Raw genomic sequence first — 17,177 nt, 5'->3', positions numbered from 1 at the left:
TTTGCAAGGAAACGATGGCGTTGGCGGTGAAGATCAAGCCGGGGTGGACGTGAAGAAGGTGCGACGCTCGTGGATAGCCGAAAGAGGAACACAAACAAACACGCCAAGACGCGTGACGCGATATCAGTTGCAAGCTTGAACTTAGGATGCGAGTTCAATGCAAGCTACGTCTATGGTATATCGGTGTGAAGATGATGGGTGTGGCTAACAAGTGGGTCGCAGCGAGGCGGTCAGCCGCGCATGATATTGGCGGTTGGACTGGCATGGCTGCTGGATCTTCACAGCTTTTCAAGCGCGTAGTATTTGAAGACTGGCACATGTCGGAAGTTCGCAACGATTGTTATAGGTGAAGTGTCACGCTACGTACAAGTGATGGGGATTCAAACGGTCAAGTCGCCTACGTCATTAAGCCGCCAAGACTTCAAGGATAGCATGTGCGGCGGGTCTTGCGATGTCCGCAGACCTTCTTCCCAATGCTGCTCCGGACCCCGCGCGCACGTCGGATTGCCTGGGACAACGCGAATCGCACGCAATGGCGAAGAACACCGCTGCGATGCTATTCTTCAGCCACTTCAGCGGATCCGCCATGGTTCCAAGAGCTGCGCACCGAAATGTTGCAGCGAGATGCCATACACCTTCCTGAGTTCATCGCCACTCCGCACGAATTCAAACTATCGCAAAGCATCACGGGTTTCTTACCCCAAGAATGGTGCTATGCCCCCGGTGTGCGTAGTCGCATGGTGCCGTTTGGCCATCACTTGATATGGTTCAATCCCGCGGTGCCGACAACCGAATTACTCCCAGATGGAACAGACGCGTCGCAGAGCCCGGGCGGGCCGTGGGTGCGTCGTATGTGGGCTGGCGGCTCGATACAAGTACGACCCGACGAGTATTACGACCGTAACCGCGGCTTTAGAGTCGAATTTCCCATGTCTGGGACGGAGCACATAAAGCATGTCCGACTGCATGGAGAAGGCGACACTGCCAAGATCTTTGTCACGATCGAGCGGCGTTTTGCACGGGTGGACATCGTTGGGAGAGCGTACAACGCGAAGCATGGCAGATTGGGAAAGAATGGAGGTAAAAAACTAAAGACTTATCTCGAGCAGCAGTTGCGAGACGGCGACGATTGTGGCGACGCCATCGTGAAGGAGGAGCGTAACCTGGTCTTTTTCAAGGAGCGCCCCGCTGCCGAATTGGAGGCAGTCAAGGCCGGGCAGATGGCCGCCGTGAAGTATCTGCAGCGTGCGTACTCTGACAACCCTCTCGACTATTTACTGACTCTATGTAGCCCCTGGGAAGCCAGACTTCTCCCACGCCCTCACTCCCGACCGCGCCCTTCTTTTCCGCTTCTCTGCTCTTACCTTCAACGCCCATCGCATACACCTCGATCCCGAGTACGCTCGTAACGTCGAAGGCCACCGCAACCTGCTAGTTCACGGTCCTCTGTCCCTGCTCCTCATGTTGAAGACCGTGAGCCATTACGTGTATGCACAGACCGGGGGAAAGCATGATCTGGAGTCAATCGAATATCGCAATCTAGCGCCGCTGTACTGCGACGAGGAGATGCGCATATGCGGCTTGGAGAAGAAGAAATTGCAACACGGCAGTATATACGATGTATGGATTGAGGGGCCGACTGGAGGTGTTGCTGTCAAGGGCACTGTTTACACCACAGTAAAGAATACTAAGCCGAAACCGCTGGGACCCGGGTCTAGGAGGCCAGACATCGTAGCACTCAATGCTGCCGCCAAGAAGACGCCAAAAGCGCAAGAGCCTACCACGACTCCTGAGTCCTCGACGGGTTCTGAGCCTGTATCTCAACCCCAAGGTGAGACTCCAAACAACTCCACTCCCAGTAAAACTACCTCTCAACCATCACCTAGAGAAGTAAACCCACCTACCGCACAAACAACAAGCCGAGCGTCCCGTCGCAAGCGCGCCTCCAACACCACGGCCTACAACTTCATTTCCCTCCCTCCCAGCAAAGCACCGTCTGCTCGCGTCGTCGACTCGTACAAGCCAGTAAAACCGACGATATCGATACGTTCAAGGGAAATCATACGACGCGCTCGTCGGCGTGCCCCGAAGGAGATTCGCGTCAAGCCTATACCGCTGGTTCGCAGGTTCGATGCGACACCGTATACCCCAGACCCTGTTCGCACGGCTTCGAGACACAGCAGATATTTGAGGGAGGGCGCTAGGAAGATCGAGAAGCCTAGTGTTCGCTTTGTTGCGGAGCAGCTGTCGGAGCGTGCGGCGCTGAGGAAGAGGATCGGTTTTAGATATGTGCATCGGTGAGGTTTTCGCTCGATGATGTGTCGCAACCACTGTATTATCGATCACTGAGTTGTATTGTATGCCCCTTTGTATATAACCAAATTCGACCTCAAGTTCCAAGCTTTTGTTGGCCCATTCTACTTTTGCATCATTGTGTTATGGGGCGGCTCCCGCTCAAATCCGGCCTTACACTCGCTGGTCGGTGAGATAATGTTAAGCATGAACCTGCTCCTCAGAACGCCGACGGAAGAAGAGGTTTGACCACGTCTTTCCCTTCAGAAAGCAAACAGAATGTATTACATGTCACCTAGTCACGTAACGTTCTTCTAGAAGTATGTATGATACGTAGACGCGTGGTCTAGATAGGCATCCAGACACTTTCATCCCCTCTCAAGATGAGCATGATGTTATGCTGTGCTCGCCATGCGATTATACACCAAATTAAATTCTAAACGCCGATTCCATGGGTATAGTGCTCCAACAGCGATCTGCCAAGTTCCAGAAAGTAAGAAAGAGTATGTACAATGTGTATAGGCGTGGGTATTGTAGCGCGTGCTGAAATGTCGGAAGGCATCGTTGAATGAGGGTATGCCGATGTATCACACGCGTGTTGAGCAGGAAAACACATTCGACTCCCATGAAACATCCTGCTGATCAACCTCTTTTAGTCCAGTCCTCTGTGAATGAATTGGAGATCGACAAGCGTTTCGATGCCCGTGAGGGCGTCCGAGATGGAGTACTGGTTGGTGAAAGCAGGGCATCGCCTCCTCTGTTGAAGGTATTGAACAGACCAGCGAGCTCTTCGTAGTCGTACAGCATGGGTGGATCAACAGAGTTGTGGTTGTCAGCAAAAACCTCAATGCTGCCCGTTAGCAGTTTTTCGACGTCGGCTCGCCACGAGCAGTGATCGATGATGTCCTTCAATCCGTTCTTGGCGCACAAATGGTCGTCCAACCACTGTAGACGAATCTTTTCCGGCAGTCCATCGTCAAATCGAATGAACTGAATGCTGAAGTGACGGCTACCTCCAGGTCGTTGTTCCAATCGCGCGATATCCAGGATGATCTTATCAAAGGTAGCGGTATTCTCATTTGACCAGACGCCGTCAGTCAGTACGAGAAGTGTTGTAGCTGGTTTGCCGGTTTGCTTCCATTCTCCAAAGATGGTTTGGAAAATCTGCGCCATGTCTGTAGTGGTGTTATCGTTCGGTTTCTGTTCTGGCCACGCTGCCTTCAAGGCTTTCTTCAGCTTCTTCCGACCCCGATCTCCTCTTAGGCGCTGCTGATCATGGGTGCGACCATCAACCGTGAACTTGACGTCGAATCCATCCCTATCCAGGCCAGCGGCGTTCATTGCGAGCGTTTGTGCGACGAACGTCACGATCGGCCAGTGCTTGCACATTGTCCACCCGTTATCGATAACTAACATCTGCAACATGTTAGCTGATTCTACAGAAGGTTTGCAATTAGCTTACAATCTCACGCGGGTCACTGAACGTGTCTTCAAGACTAGCATCTCGCGATCTGGTTTCAAAGCCCAATGTACTCTTCAGTTTAGTAAAGCCTTTGACTACACCCTTCGAGACCTGCTCTTCCATAGCCTTTCTTTTCAGGCAAATATTGTAGGGCAATTCCAGTGCAGACTGAGGAAGTGGCAGCGCAGAGTCATCGTAAGATCTCGCAGATGTAGGGTTGTGCAGAGCTTGCATCTCGGGAACGTGAGTGGATAGGTTGGGTGTCGCGGGTTGGTATTGCGACGACTGAGCATCTACCGCCGGTGAAACGATTACTGATGGCCGAGAGTTGCCAATAGTTTCAGTTTCACCTGAGGCCCCAATTTCCAGCTCTTCTACAAGTTTGTCGTCGAAAGAGGGGCTTGTAGGGCTTGTATCAAACGCTATAGGAGCTGATCCTCCGTAGCTCTGGCGATTGACGAGGTGGTCTATGGAGGGAACATGGTTGTGGGTGATCTTGTGTTCATGGGCGATGTTAATGGGTGTGAGTGGAGGAGACCCTGTTGTGTGTGCTTCTTTTTCGACCATGAAGTCGGAGTTCTGCAACGTAAGGTATTTGTCTTCGGGCGGAGATGGCGAAATCGAAGTACCGTGCGGCTGTACGAGACTGGTGGAGTACTTTGTAGATGGTGATTCTGCTTTTGGATCCTGCAAACTGAGTCTTCCCAAATTGGCGCTGGATCGTAATCCGACTCCGAATGAACTGCCTCGTGAGTTTGTAACGAAGGGATCGTTACTATAAGCCTCTTTACCAGCAATAGAAACTCGGTTATAGCGATTAGACGATGGTGGAGGTGTCCAGGGAGCGTTGCTTGGCATGATTGGACGTGCGGAGCTTGGTGGGTGGGGCTCCACGTCCAACTGACCTGGTTCAGACTTGTGAATTTGGGGATGTCTGGGCTTTATCTTGCGACCACCAAACTGCAGCCCTCTTGATGGATTCGAGTCAATCGGACTCTCCGTAACAGCACCGTTGTGAAGACCGGCGATGAGTGGCGAACTTTCGATTGTCTTAGTCCCATAACAGTCTTCGAGTTTCTCCTTCAAAATCTCTTTACGATGCGCCGTCTGACCGAGCGGTTTGTTCCTGATCAAATCTCCCTTCCTTATCTGCATCGATGCCCGCTCGCGAGGGTTGACCTGTAGTAGCGGTTGCTGTAAGAGGTTGGTTTGTGGTTCAGAAAACCTCTGGATCTGCGCTTCTTCCTCTATGCTTGAGAGAGCCTTCATGACCACAGGGTCAGTATCTTTTGAGTACTCTCTCAAGCTTCTGATATTGTATTTGGCGTAAGCACTTAGAGTTTTCAGCTCTTCGCAGAGCTCACTCAAGTTGCATCGTGCAGTCGGGACTCCTTGAAGGAGTTTCTCTTCGATCAAATGCAACACAGACTCTGTCGTAGTATCTGAAGATCGGAGATGTCCACGAAGATAATTATGCCACTTTTCTACCTCCGGTAGAACATCTGTGCCATTATGAAATCGATCTAGCACAAGGCCACCCACGTTGTTTGCCGGTGATAGCTGTCGGAGTCGTTGGTATTGGCGGATACCTTGGAATCCCAGAACTATCCACGTCGCAGCTAACGATAGTACACACCCGAACGACCAGGCGTCGATGGACTGAGACACTCCGGACATGGTTCCGTCTGGTTGCACCATGCGGGACACCTCGGGCGCACCTACAGATTCAGCACTTGTTTGTATTCTCTGCCACCACTCAGGCTTACCATAAGTGTTTGTATAACCACGTATCACGTCTGTTGGTTCTGAGCTGTCTTGACCCTCGATTACTGGCGCGAAGCTCGAAAATCCAAAGTCAGATAGTTTGAGCTGTCCACGCACACTGAGAATATTGTCCGGTTTGATGTCCGCGTGCCAACTTGCTTGTGTCAGCGATGATCGTTCCAAACGTATCAATGCACATACCCATGGAATCTCCAGGGCTCTCCGCTGCCTCGGGGAAACTCCGGATGATGAAGTTGACGGATGGCCTCGGCGACGTTGAACAAAGATTTCCAATTCTGAAGAATTTCTTGAGCCTGAACCGGGGGAATATTGGTTTCATCTGCCCATGCTTCATACAGGTCGTTTTCCCCGTATTCGAGCAATAAATTGTACGTCGTACCCATGTTTTCACCTTCACCATGATCATGAATGTAAGCTCCGAAGCATCTCACAATAGGAACCTGATCATTCGACGGTAAGGCAGAAAATGCAGCCTTTTCCATGTCGAAATCCTGCTTCTTATTTCCGCAGTAAGACTTGAGTACCATTTGGTAACACTGGGACTAGTTAGTTCGTTCCGTCAATTTGGTGCTAGGGAGCCTACTTCTCCATGAGTTTTGTCCATGTAGAGGGAGTCCTTTAAGGCTAGTGCGAGTGCGTCATCGGATACGAGAGCCTTTTGCACCGCGACCCAGTATATCGACGCAGTACCGCCTTTCTTGGGAAGCTTGATCTTCATGCAGAACGGAGGTATTACTTCCATCCCGCGTAAGTCGATAGACATGTCGGAAGTCAAAGTCAATGGGCAGAACTCCCATTTCTCTTTGTGGAAAGCATTGATGATGGGCTCTACTTCTTCTTTCCGCACGACATCAGCTAGCTGCTCACGAAGTCTCTGGTAATCTTCGCTGCGGTCCATGTAGTGGTCGTGCATATTCGCTTCGTAGAAACAGTCGATGAGTCGATCGCGTTTTTGTCTGATGAGCAGGCTGAGGATGCGGAGGCGAGACTGTCCGCCGCCAAAGATTTTCTTTGGCGTAATTGGTAGATTGCGACCAGGAAGAAGGGGCAGTCCGTACACGAATTGTTCCCAATTTGTATTCTTGGGGTTTCCAGAGGCTGGCTTCTTCCACCAGGCTTCGAGATCGTGAACGTGCACAATCGTGCGCTGGCAGCTGCAAGACTCAGGTGGGTGGCATTCGTTCTGACACGCTACTTGACGTGTCCATTCTGTCTTCAACAAGGCCATGAACTCGTCCCGGATGGGCAGAGATGGAATCTGCTGGTAGTTTGCGCCTGACATTTCGACGTGGTCCCAACCAAAGATCAGGCTGTGAAGGCCTTATGGGCAGAGATGCATCGCACAAGGCTGAAGTGGGGTTAGGTGCGCTGGTGCTGATTTTGCGTCCAGTGGTCGTTGCGTCGGGCTCGAACGGGTCGCGCAACGCATGCGCGCAGTGAAGTCTAGAAGAGGCCAGAGGAGATGAGAAGCAGTAAGTTGAGATGGCAGAGTCTCAGTGGCGCGAGCAGGGTACATATTAACTACGATTGAGTATTACCAGCCTCGAGCCGCTGATGACAGGGCCAGGCTGAGGCCGCGCCAATAGATGCTTGGAGGACCTTCGTGGCTGCAGCGAGCTGATGCTGTCCATCCGAGATCGAGGCACAAGGCAGAGTATGTGCACAGCCACTAGCACATTGTCGCGTCGGCTGTGCGCTCGAAATTCGACAGGAGCACGCTCTTATTGGGTTGCGGTATGCGCTCTCCGGAAGCTGCGCCATAGTATGTATGAGAAAGAGGTGTTGAAGAAAAGATGTGGGCATGGGAGGCACGGGAGGTTTCCCGCAGCGCTGAACGCCTGTTCGCTAAGCCCCACCGACCCCACCTTCCGTGCCTGCCTGCCCCCGACCACCCCATTCAAAGGAAAAGCCGAACACCCTAGAGCCTACATCAAGATAAAAGCTTGCGAAGTTGGTAGCCTAACGGCGACGTAGGCTCCTAGGTGTTCAGTTTTTCCCTTGTATAGGGTGCGACGGCGGCTGCCCCCCGTGACCGAGTGTCAGCTCATGAGATCGCGGTCTGACACATATTGCGCAAAACTATGATACGGTGCACGCTCTAAGATGGTAGGCCAATGTTGAAGGCTGCCACATAAGAAAAATCGAAATCACCCAAGGTCCATCTTACTCAATACCCCGCATATACACCCGTCAACCATGTTTAGCTCCACTACCTTCATATCGAGGGAGGACAGCACGACTATTTCCGAACTTGTGTACACCTGAAGCGAAACGAGATATTGAAGCCCCCATCCGCTTGACTGAGCCTTCGTTGGTAGCATTAGTCGTGCCAGGGCGATCGCCGGATGGCATTTGCACATAGGTACCTGCTTCTGCGGGCGTGGTACTCAGTACTGCACGTTTCAGGCGCTCGAGAAATGTCGAGTTCTTTGCCGATACGCTATAGAAACGGAAGGTCAACCATGCACCAAACAGCGTAAGAGCAGTCAGTGGTATGGTAACTTGGAGCCATCGCTTCAAGGCGAGGTTCGAAAAAGAGCCATTGTCGTAACTAGCAGATTCACGGTTCTGGTCTTGGTACTTGACAATGTCGGTGCTGAAAAACGTCTGCGATTCATTAGAGGAAGCGCTCACAACGAGAGCATCGACTTACTGAGACAAAAGTAGCCGGAAGATAGATCAGAGTCAGAATGGTGATGATCCGCATGACAACCGTCTCCCGTTCGAGATTCTTGTTCAGCTGTTCCGTTCGGTCCGAGACTTGACTCTGCAGATGCTGCAATACAAGCTGCTTTCTATCGCTTATGATGTTCGCTAGAAGCTTTGCTCGGGCTAGTTGCATGTCGAAGTCCGCAGAGATCTCGTTGAGCTGGGATATGAAGGCGGCAAGGTGCTCTTCACAAGACGTCTTCAGGGCATCAGGAAAGTCCTTGCGGGCAATCAGGTTTGAGTAGAACCTGCACAAGGCCCTCAGGACTTTCGCGTTAGCGTCGAGCACCATCACAACCTCATTAGTTTTGTCGTGCCAATGTTGCAGATCTTGAATATCCCACCACTGATATTGTCTGTATGCATGATCGGGGCCGCGAAGCCCATCGACTGCCATTCCACTCTAAAAGCCGTGACGTCAGCATTGGATGAGAAGACTATGTGCGTAGGGGGACACTCACTTCTTGCTCAACCACCCTTTCAAGCCAGACGAGGTACCTTCTCCAGTTCTCAGTCGACCATTGGCAGTAAAGCAGGTGAGTCGCCAGAGATGATCTGAAACAGGCTGCTGTGTCGCTATAGCTCTCATTGTCTGATTTAGCGGCGGGCCTAGTGAGTTCTTCGTAGCGGTCGCGTAGGTCCATGCTACCTTTGGTGACGATCCACAGCGTGGTCCCGAATTCCACATCGAATTGATGATGAATAGCAGCATCTCGGATGGACCATTCGTCAAGCTTGATGTTTTCGATACTTGTTTGTTTGGGTTGTACCCCTTTCAAGTTGTAGCAGAGTTGGAAATGTTTGCCGCTTCGTCCTAGATTAGGAGCTGAATGTCCGCTGAAAGGGAGTTTGAGGCGAATTTGCTCACGAAAGCCACTGAACCGAAGGTCTCTTGCATCACTCTGTGCCCCAAACACCATCATGAAGTCCAGGTACCCTGACATGACCTGATGGTATGATAGGATCTGACAGAGACTGTTCCTGGTGATTTTCAATTTGTCTCGCGAGTTCTGGCCGTAGAAGTAACTGTGTTATTAGCGTAGAGAACTCATTAGAAGAGAGCTAGAGCATACATGAATCTGCACCGTGGGTCTCGTTTTCGAGCCACAACCTGTTGTACGATGGGATTGACTGTGTCTTGCACGATCTCCACCCCGAGCCATTCCGTGACTTTACCTGGGTTATGTAAGTTCCGCTTCATGCGTGCTGCTTCAATTAGCATTTCTTCGAACAGAGGAAGTCTTAACAAACCTTTTCCATCAGCAGTGCCTATGTCGATCACTGGAATCTCGAAAGTATCGTCAACATTATCGTGCTTATCCGTGAGACACAGATCATGCTCGACAACATCGAGAAGGCTCTTGTAAGAAGCGAGCTTGTTTTGATTCGAGAGGATTTCGTTAGGCATGAGATTTTGTGGATAGTCGCTGCTCTTACTGTAGGACTTCTGGAATTCCACTGACATAGCACACGCCATCTTGAAGGTCTGGAGAAGCACAGATATGAAGACTGTTGCTAAGTGCAAATCGAGAACGCCGTAGGGTGACCATGTTTATGAGTTCAGTATGTGGATAAGATATCCTCGAGAGGCTGACAGTGGCTGATTCGTCACGGCTGTGTGAAGTTTCAGTAGACATGAATCGCTAATTTCGTCAGGGATCACCGCCACGGCTTACTTGGGTATGCAAGCCCCTCACTGTCAGCGATGCAACGCACGAGGACTCAAAAATCAACCTTGCCAATCATGCGCCATCAAGATACTGTGGTAAAACTTGCATTTGCCTTTAAGAGGCTGAATTTTGCCCCTCCTCTCGCTCGGGTGAGATCGAGGCTCGCCGCGTCCTCTTAGGCGCATCTCTCCTGTTCCTCAGCTCTCTTCGATCGCCCTAAACAGCTCAGCCTCCATTGCAAACAAATTAGGCAAATGCACGAAAAGCACGAGACTTACCTCCGTTAGTTCCTCAGGCACCTCGAAAACCCACTTGTCGTTGAACTACATGACTGGTGAGACTAACTTCTCCAAGATAAAGACGTGACGTACCCTCTGCGGCTTAAAATCCCACTTGGGCCATTTGACTCTGAGAAATTCCTCGATCTTCTGCCATGGAAAGTCGTCGTATGCTGAGTATGTGTCTTGGATACGGTCGCCTCTGCTTGCCGATGGGAGTGTAGGCCTGCGCTGAGCTTCGCGCGCCTCTTTCAATGCTAGGTCGGCTGGTCGAGGGCCATGAGGCGCCATCTAGGTGTATGGTGACCGCGATATGATCAGGCGCAATGGCATGCAATGCCCACAGTACAAGTCGTGCTTCTTGAAGTCGGGCGGTAGGCTGACTATTGTCGCGATGAAACTCCTGCACTGCTTTTCCTAGATCAGGCGCGAAAGGCTGAGAACCAAACTATATACGTTCCCATGCGAGCGGCATCAGCCTTATGACTCCATCTCGAACGGATCTGGGGGAGATGCGGGTCACCACATTGAAGCTGGTGTCAAAGTATGTCCTGCATCACGGATGCGGGTGCTTGGGAAGTCGGCAAATCCTGGAGCTTGACGTGTCGATGTGATCACAGTGCTGCTAGGCAGCTATGCACCTGAGAGTTTGGGTCTAGTAGCCTAGCTTGCCTTCTTTTGCCTGCTTTGCCTGGTTGGTCGCTCGACTATGCCATTGGCCAGCCGCTTCAGCCACCCCATATGCATGTGCATCACGCTGCATGCGTGCGCTTGGAAGAAAATAGTTCGAGGTCTCGATGCTCAGGCAGAGCCGCATTGTGTGATCAGCAGCATGCTACTCGAAGACGCCCCAGTCTACGTTTCTAGACAGTGCGGCAATTCACAGCTGTAAAATGCGACTTCTCATCGCAGCACACGCGCTGACGTCACAGTCGTGCAGCTGTGAAGACATCATGCGTGACAGAGAACGTGAAGTATTCAGCGTCTCTTAACCCAATCTTCTCAACATTCCCTTGGAAGCTACCATGTTGCAGAGCACGAGGAGATACACCCGAGAATTACGGGTGAGAGAATTGCGCAGCTCCGAAACCTGCTCAACAGCAAGCTCGCAACTTCGCGAGGTTCGTTTACCACGACAACAATTACCTCCGCCTGAGCCAGCGTTCGCGCCTACACCTGCGTGGGCCCCATAGCAAATGGATCCAACTCGACTTACGCCTCCAGCATCTGGTACAGGCGGAGGAGGCAACGGCGGCGCTGCAAGTCAGAAGACCTTGACGGCAGAAGAGAAGAACCGGTGCCCATACGGCGACACACGCTGGCCTCCTGCTAATATATCGATATCCAAGCCTCTACACTTGTTGAGCGACGAGAGTGAGGAGCCAATATACTACCACTTGATACACGAAAACAACAGCCCCCAAGTCGAGTTCTGGAAGGGCCCGGTGAAGGCTCAAGCCATTGCCGCCTACGCAGAGAAGGGCCTTGCTTTACCGATATCGAAAGAAGGGATGAGTAAGAAGGAAATCAAGGCTGTAAAAGAGAGAGCGCTTGAAGATGAAGCGCCGAGAGCGAAGACGGAAATTGAGCAGGCTAGGGATACGAAGATGCTGAAAGATTTGAGCAGTGGACCCAGGGGAACACTCTGGCAGCTTGACGAAGAGCATCTGCACGTTTGGCGATGTATCGAGGTGGTCCAGAAGGTGCATGGGGCGGTGAGCCTTAGTGCCGAGCGGCGGGAAATATTTTCGATGTTCGGTGTTGGCCTCAAGCGCATCGATGGTGATATGTTGTTGGTCAGCCAGGAGGCGTAGGCACCTAGCTAACCCAGAGGGATCGGTTGTAGTAGGGTCAATGCACACAACGCTCATCCCCGATAATTGAGTTCCACGCAAAACCTTTGTGTACCTGCGCTCCAGTAGAAATCTCAGGCGCTGACAAACGTAAAACGTGAGGCTGGCGATGGAGTTATGGAACGAAAGCCGAGGCTAGCTCGCGGACGTGGTCATAGCGCCTTCTCGATGATTCCAATCGTCGAGCGACCCAAATTTTTAGAGGCATCGAACATCTGCGACCACTCTTCTCCGCATCCTCCTCTACATCCACACTATTCCTGGTTATCTTGCATAAAGCTGGAGTCTAGGAGCAACATTTGAGATTCCTTTTTCCCTACCTACACATCCCAATTCCGTCACAATGCAAAGAGCTTTCGCATCGCGGGCGCGGACTTCGGCCCTCAACTCGAGCTCTAAGCTCCGGTCCACCAGCTACAACCTGCAGCAGCAGAGGTTTGCGCACAAGGTACGGCAATTGCATACCTCCATCGTAATAAAGAAAAAGACTCAAAACTAACAATTGGTAGGAACTGAAGTTCGGCGTCGAGGCACGAGCAGGACTGCTGAAGGGTGTCGACACACTTGCAAAGGCCGTATCAACAACACTGGGTCCCAAGGGTCGCAATGTATTGATCGAGTCGAGCTACGGCTCGCCCAAGATCACCAAGGGTATGCACGAGTTCCGCCGCCATCCTTAACTTCGCCCGCTGACATCATTCCAGATGGTGTGACAGTCGCAAAGGCTATTTCCCTCCAAGACAAGTTCGAGAACCTCGGAGCCCGTCTGCTCCAGGACGTCGCCTCCAAGACCAACGAGGCTGCTGGTGACGGTACCACCACTGCCACCGTCCTTGCCCGTGCCATCTTCTCCGAGACTGTTAAGAACGTTGCCGCCGGATGCAACCCCATGGACCTGAGGCGGGGTACCCAGGCCGCTGTCGAGGCCGTCGTTGAGTACCTCAGGGCGAACAAGCGGGACATCACCACCAGCGAGGAGATTGCGCAGGTTGCCACCATCTCCGCCAACGGCGACACACACATTGGCAAGCTTCTGTCCAACGCTATGGAGAAGGTCGGAAAGGAGGGTGTCATCACCGTCAAGGAGGGCAAGACCACCGAGGACGAGCTTGAGGTCACCGAGGGTATGAAGTTCGACCGCGGATACATCTCCCCCTACTTCATCACCGACACCAAGACCGCCAAGGTTGAGTTTGAGAAACCTCTCATCCTCCTCTCCGAGAAGAAGATATCCGCTGTCCAGGACATCGTCCCCGCTCTCGAGGCGTCCCAGCAGCTCCGCCGTCCTCTTGTCATCATTGCTGAGGACATTGACGGCGAGGCGCTTGCCGTCTGCATTCTCAACAAGCTCCGTGGTCAGCTCCAGGTTGCTGCTGTTAAGGCTCCCGGCTTCGGTGACAACCGCAAGTCCATCCTTGGCGATCTCGCTGTCCTGACCAACGGTACCGTCTTCAGCGACGACCTCGACATCAAGCTCGAGAAGGCCACCCCCGACATGCTCGGTTCCACCGGATCCATCACCATCACCAAGGAGGACACCGTCATCCTTAACGGTGAGGGCAGCAAGGACCAGGTCTCCCAGCGCTGTGAGCAGATCCGTGGTGTCATCAACGACGCTACTACTTCTGAGTACGAGAAGGAGAAGCTCCAGGAGCGCCTGGCCAAGCTCTCTGGTGGTGTTGCCGTCATCAAGGTCGGTGGTTCCTCCGAGGTTGAGGTTGGTGAGAAGAAGGACCGCATCGTCGACGCTCTGAACGCTACCCGTGCCGCCGTTGAGGAGGGTATCCTGCCCGGTGGTGGTACTGGTCTCCTTAAGGCCTCCGCCAACGCTCTCGGTAACGTCAAGGCTGCCAACTTCGACCAGCAGCTCGGTATCACCATTGTCAAGAACGCCATCACCCACCCCGCTCGCAAGATTGTCGAGAACGCTGGTGCTGAGGGCTCCGTCATTGTTGGCAAGCTCATTGACGAGTACAAGGGTGACTTCAACAAGGGTTTCAACAGCGCCAAGGGCGAGTACGTTGACATGATCGCCGCCGGTATCCTCGACCCCTTCAAGGTTGTCCGCACTGCTCTCGTTGACGCCAGCGGTGTTGCCTCGCTCCTCGGAACTACCGAGGTCGCCATTGTCGAGGCACCCGAGGAGAAGTCTGGACCTCCAGGCGGCATGCCTGGCGGTATGGGTGGTATGGGAGGCATGGGCGGAATGGGCTTCTAAACACCTGAAGCCTAGCCGTCTGTTTTCTTCTTCTTATACCCCCATTCCGATATAATGACTTTAGTCTTATGCCTTTCCCAGCGATGATTTATGTACACGATATTGGGTTGGTCTCCGCTCTTCACTCATGATTTCTCAAAAGCGCAGCATTGTTGGATATTTGGTTTTTATTGTACAATATTGTGTAAGGATCTCCTGGGAAGGACAAGATGTATAAAGCGACGAAGGAAATATGAACAAGTTCAAACGAGTTTTCGAGATGCACAACACATGCGTGAGTTATGAATGCTGCAAGTAATAGGATTGGTGGGTCACCTCATACATGAAAAAAACCGAACACTTGCCTCCTAGAAGTCTACATTACCTTGAAGAATATGTTAAGTTCAACCCTTGTACTAACGTGCACGGCAGAGTACCTGTTCAGCCTGTTCCTTGTACGAGGTGGGATGCTGTGACGACTGACAGGGCGTTGCTGTGGCGGCAGAGCCAAACTAAACCTTGTAACGTGTCTGGTATCGTGCCGTGCTCCAGGGCTTGAAGGAACCCCACTAGGGTACGTGCATCGAGAAAACCCCACCCCACCTGCCACTACTCGCTCAGCCTCAGCAATCACACTCTCCTCCTCCGCCTTTTCTCCCGCAAACACATCAACTATCCACCCAGATCAGTTTTCTCTATTGACGTAAGCTGCCACCTCTCCAGGGCCGAACAGGCTGCCATTCCTTCACTGCTGCATGTCCGCACGCGGCAATCGCAACGATGACGACGCTGACAGGCAACCACAGTACTGATAAAGCTACCTGGCGCCTCGACCCCCCTCTAGCATCCTCTACCTTACACATCCGACATTATGGTGAGAACATCAGAGATGCGTTATTAGGGAACTCGAACTAACAACGGATACAGGCTCAATCCGGGTACGTACTGCAAAACAAACAACAGGGCATCAACAGCTGTCGCTGCCCGACGACCGCGCCCGCATAGCTTCCCCTGCCTCCACCACCACCCCGATACCCGTCTCGCGCACCCCTCTATCGGCTCCGCACGTACTAACCACGACGCAGTGTCTCCGTCTCGCCCGAGTGCATCAGCACCTTCAACGAGCTCAAGCTTGGCAAGGACATCAAATGGATTATCTACAAGATCAGCGACGACTGGAAAGAGATTGTCGTCGAGGAGACTTCCAAGGAGGCCAACTTTGACGTCTTCCGCGAGAAGCTGCTCAACGCCAAGAGCAAGGACCGCAAGGGCAAGGAGGGCATTGGCGGTCGCTACGCCGTGTTCGACGTCGAGTACGAGCTCGAAAGCGGAGAGGGCTCCAGGAGCAAGATCACTTTTATCAGCTGGACGCCAGATGATGCGGCGCAATACGTACGTCAATACGACGGGAAGTGGATTCATTGGGACAGAACAGCTAACGATTGACAGCCCCGCATGATGTACTCATCCTCCAAGGAAGCCATCAAGCGCGCCCTCAACGGTCTCGCCGCCGATATCCAAGCCAACGATGCCGACGACATCGAGTTCGAGAGCATCAAGAGCCGTGTCTCCAAGGGCCGCTAAGCGCCTCTCGCCCGACCTTCCCTTCCGACCTGTCGATTTCGCGCACCTGTTAGTATGGAGGAAGGAACGACTGCGGTTGGTAATGATATGAAATGAAAACGATTCGAGCGGTTGATTGGCAGCGGTCATGGCATAGCGAGCTTTTGCGCATGATGATTACAGACGAAACATGCGATATGTGGGCAGTGATAGTGCTGGGTGTAACTTGCATTATCAGGCTTGGTATGCTTTTGATAGGCTAAACTGGTCAAATTGTCGTCGATGGACAGCTCTGTGTTGGAAGCTTGCATGATGTGACGTGCGCGGTGTTTGTTGTGATGTTGTTTTCGGGTATCTGCGAGTGCAATTGTATGGCTCCAGCAGCTATGCCAAATCCCTACTTGTTCTGCTCCCACGCTCCCCTGAACACGCCTAGTAACCTCTCACTCTCCTCCGCGTCCTTAGTCCTCTGAAGCACAAAGTTCTTGAGATCGCCCCAGAACTCGTCTGTCGCAACGACTTCCCTCCCATGACCAAGTGGCGCATCTGCGGCACCAGTCGCTGTGCCCGCAGCTGTCTCTCCAGCGCTAGCAAGCCCCTTCTCGCTCTCCGTCGGCGGCGCAACAGCAGGCGGGCTCGTCACCGGTGTCCCTGCCGACGCCGGACTCGCAGCCCCACCAACAGCAGCGCCAGCCATGACCATAACCCCAAACTCGATTTCACTCCCCGCATCTGTGCCTATGACTTCCAACAGTGTCTTTGAATCTGTGACGGGCTTCTTCTTGTACAGAATCTTTATTTTGGCTGCTGATAACGAGGCTTGTGTCGCGTACTGTTGCTTGAGGTCGTAGACGGAGGTTTTGGATGGGTCGATTGAGCTGAGTGGGATGGTGGGTGTGGTTGGCTTCATGGGTTTGAGTGTCACGGAGATTGACGAGGAAGAGGGTGTGGAGGCATCGTCGCTGGTGGTGGGTTTGGGGTTTGGCCGTTGCGGGTGGGGTGGGTGTGGGAGGCGGGGGAGGGTGTACTGGTCGGTCAGTTAGTATTTGACAATCATGTATGTGGGCTTTGTTACTGTGGAGGATGGGCTGCGAGGACTTACTGCGCCTTGTGCGGGATATTGGCGTGCGTCTGCAATGTGATCGCTGGAGAGCTTGGGCGGGCGGGCGTCTAAGGCGCTGAGGAATGATTTGCAGAATGCGAGTTCTGACATGATGGGTATCAGGAGGTTTCCTGGATGCGAGTTTGGGTAGTGTATCGGTATCGTGGGATTGCGCGCCGGTCGAAGATGTGTATAGCTCCCGTGCGATGACGCTGTTGGTGTTGCGGGACAGTGGACCGCAGCAGCTCGACCAGGGCAAAGAACGC

At 52.6% G+C, this 17,177-nt stretch overlaps 8 protein-coding genes across 8 annotated transcripts; 4 read left to right on the top strand and 4 right to left on the bottom strand.

The window, feature by feature from the left end:
* Positions 1-611: 611 nt before the first annotated feature.
* Positions 612-2,301, top strand: J4E84_003544 (uncharacterized protein; the record flags this gene model as incomplete). Its single annotated transcript, XM_049386156.1, has 2 exons — positions 612-1,245; positions 1,292-2,301. The coding sequence occupies 2 exons, from the start codon at positions 612-614 to the stop codon at positions 2,299-2,301; spliced, it is 1,644 nt and encodes a 547-aa protein (XP_049246005.1).
* A 633-nt stretch (positions 2,302-2,934) lies between these two features.
* J4E84_003543 (uncharacterized protein) lies at positions 2,935-6,747 on the bottom strand (the record flags this gene model as incomplete). Its single annotated transcript, XM_049386155.1, has 9 exons — positions 2,935-3,708; positions 3,755-4,557; positions 4,660-5,063; positions 5,391-5,472; positions 5,521-5,676; positions 5,720-5,832; positions 5,876-6,075; positions 6,123-6,693; positions 6,740-6,747. The coding sequence occupies 9 exons, from the start codon at positions 6,745-6,747 to the stop codon at positions 2,935-2,937; spliced, it is 3,111 nt and encodes a 1,036-aa protein (XP_049246004.1).
* Positions 6,748-7,729: 982 nt separating this feature from the next.
* Positions 7,730-8,645, bottom strand: J4E84_003542 (uncharacterized protein; the record flags this gene model as incomplete). The annotated part of the gene is made up of 2 exons (XM_049386154.1): positions 7,730-8,146; positions 8,193-8,645. The coding sequence occupies 2 exons, from the start codon at positions 8,643-8,645 to the stop codon at positions 7,730-7,732; spliced, it is 870 nt and encodes a 289-aa protein (XP_049246003.1).
* Positions 8,646-9,299: 654 nt separating this feature from the next.
* J4E84_003541 (uncharacterized protein) lies at positions 9,300-10,487 on the bottom strand (the record flags this gene model as incomplete). The annotated part of the gene is made up of 3 exons (XM_049386153.1): positions 9,300-9,734; positions 10,197-10,241; positions 10,290-10,487. The coding sequence occupies 3 exons, from the start codon at positions 10,485-10,487 to the stop codon at positions 9,300-9,302; spliced, it is 678 nt and encodes a 225-aa protein (XP_049246002.1).
* A 905-nt stretch (positions 10,488-11,392) lies between these two features.
* On the top strand, positions 11,393-12,010 carry J4E84_003540 (uncharacterized protein; the record flags this gene model as incomplete). Its single annotated transcript, XM_049386152.1, has 1 exon — positions 11,393-12,010. One exon carries the CDS (start codon positions 11,393-11,395, stop codon positions 12,008-12,010), a length of 618 nt encoding a protein of 205 aa, XP_049246001.1.
* Positions 12,011-12,392: 382 nt separating this feature from the next.
* On the top strand, positions 12,393-14,267 carry HSP60 (chaperonin; the record flags this gene model as incomplete). The annotated part of the gene is made up of 3 exons (XM_049386151.1): positions 12,393-12,497; positions 12,559-12,700; positions 12,754-14,267. The coding sequence occupies 3 exons, from the start codon at positions 12,393-12,395 to the stop codon at positions 14,265-14,267; spliced, it is 1,761 nt and encodes a 586-aa protein (XP_049246000.1).
* Positions 14,268-14,499: 232 nt separating this feature from the next.
* On the top strand, positions 14,500-15,830 carry J4E84_003538 (uncharacterized protein; the record flags this gene model as incomplete). Its single annotated transcript, XM_049386150.1, has 4 exons — positions 14,500-14,541; positions 15,174-15,184; positions 15,332-15,638; positions 15,696-15,830. The coding sequence occupies 4 exons, from the start codon at positions 14,500-14,502 to the stop codon at positions 15,828-15,830; spliced, it is 495 nt and encodes a 164-aa protein (XP_049245999.1).
* Positions 15,831-16,206: 376 nt separating this feature from the next.
* Positions 16,207-17,022, bottom strand: J4E84_003537 (uncharacterized protein; the record flags this gene model as incomplete). The annotated part of the gene is made up of 2 exons (XM_049386149.1): positions 16,207-16,836; positions 16,912-17,022. 2 exons carry the CDS (start codon positions 17,020-17,022, stop codon positions 16,207-16,209), a joined length of 741 nt encoding a protein of 246 aa, XP_049245998.1.
* Positions 17,023-17,177: the final 155 nt, after the last annotated feature.

This window comes from Alternaria hordeiaustralica (genome assembly GCF_023758085.1).
Source record: "Alternaria hordeiaustralica strain BMP 2776 chromosome Unknown scaffold_5, whole genome shotgun sequence".
Taxonomy (NCBI): Eukaryota; Fungi; Ascomycota; class Dothideomycetes; order Pleosporales; family Pleosporaceae; genus Alternaria; species Alternaria hordeiaustralica.
Note: the sequence above shows the minus strand (reverse complement) of the source record. Positions and strands in the feature narration are given on the sequence as shown.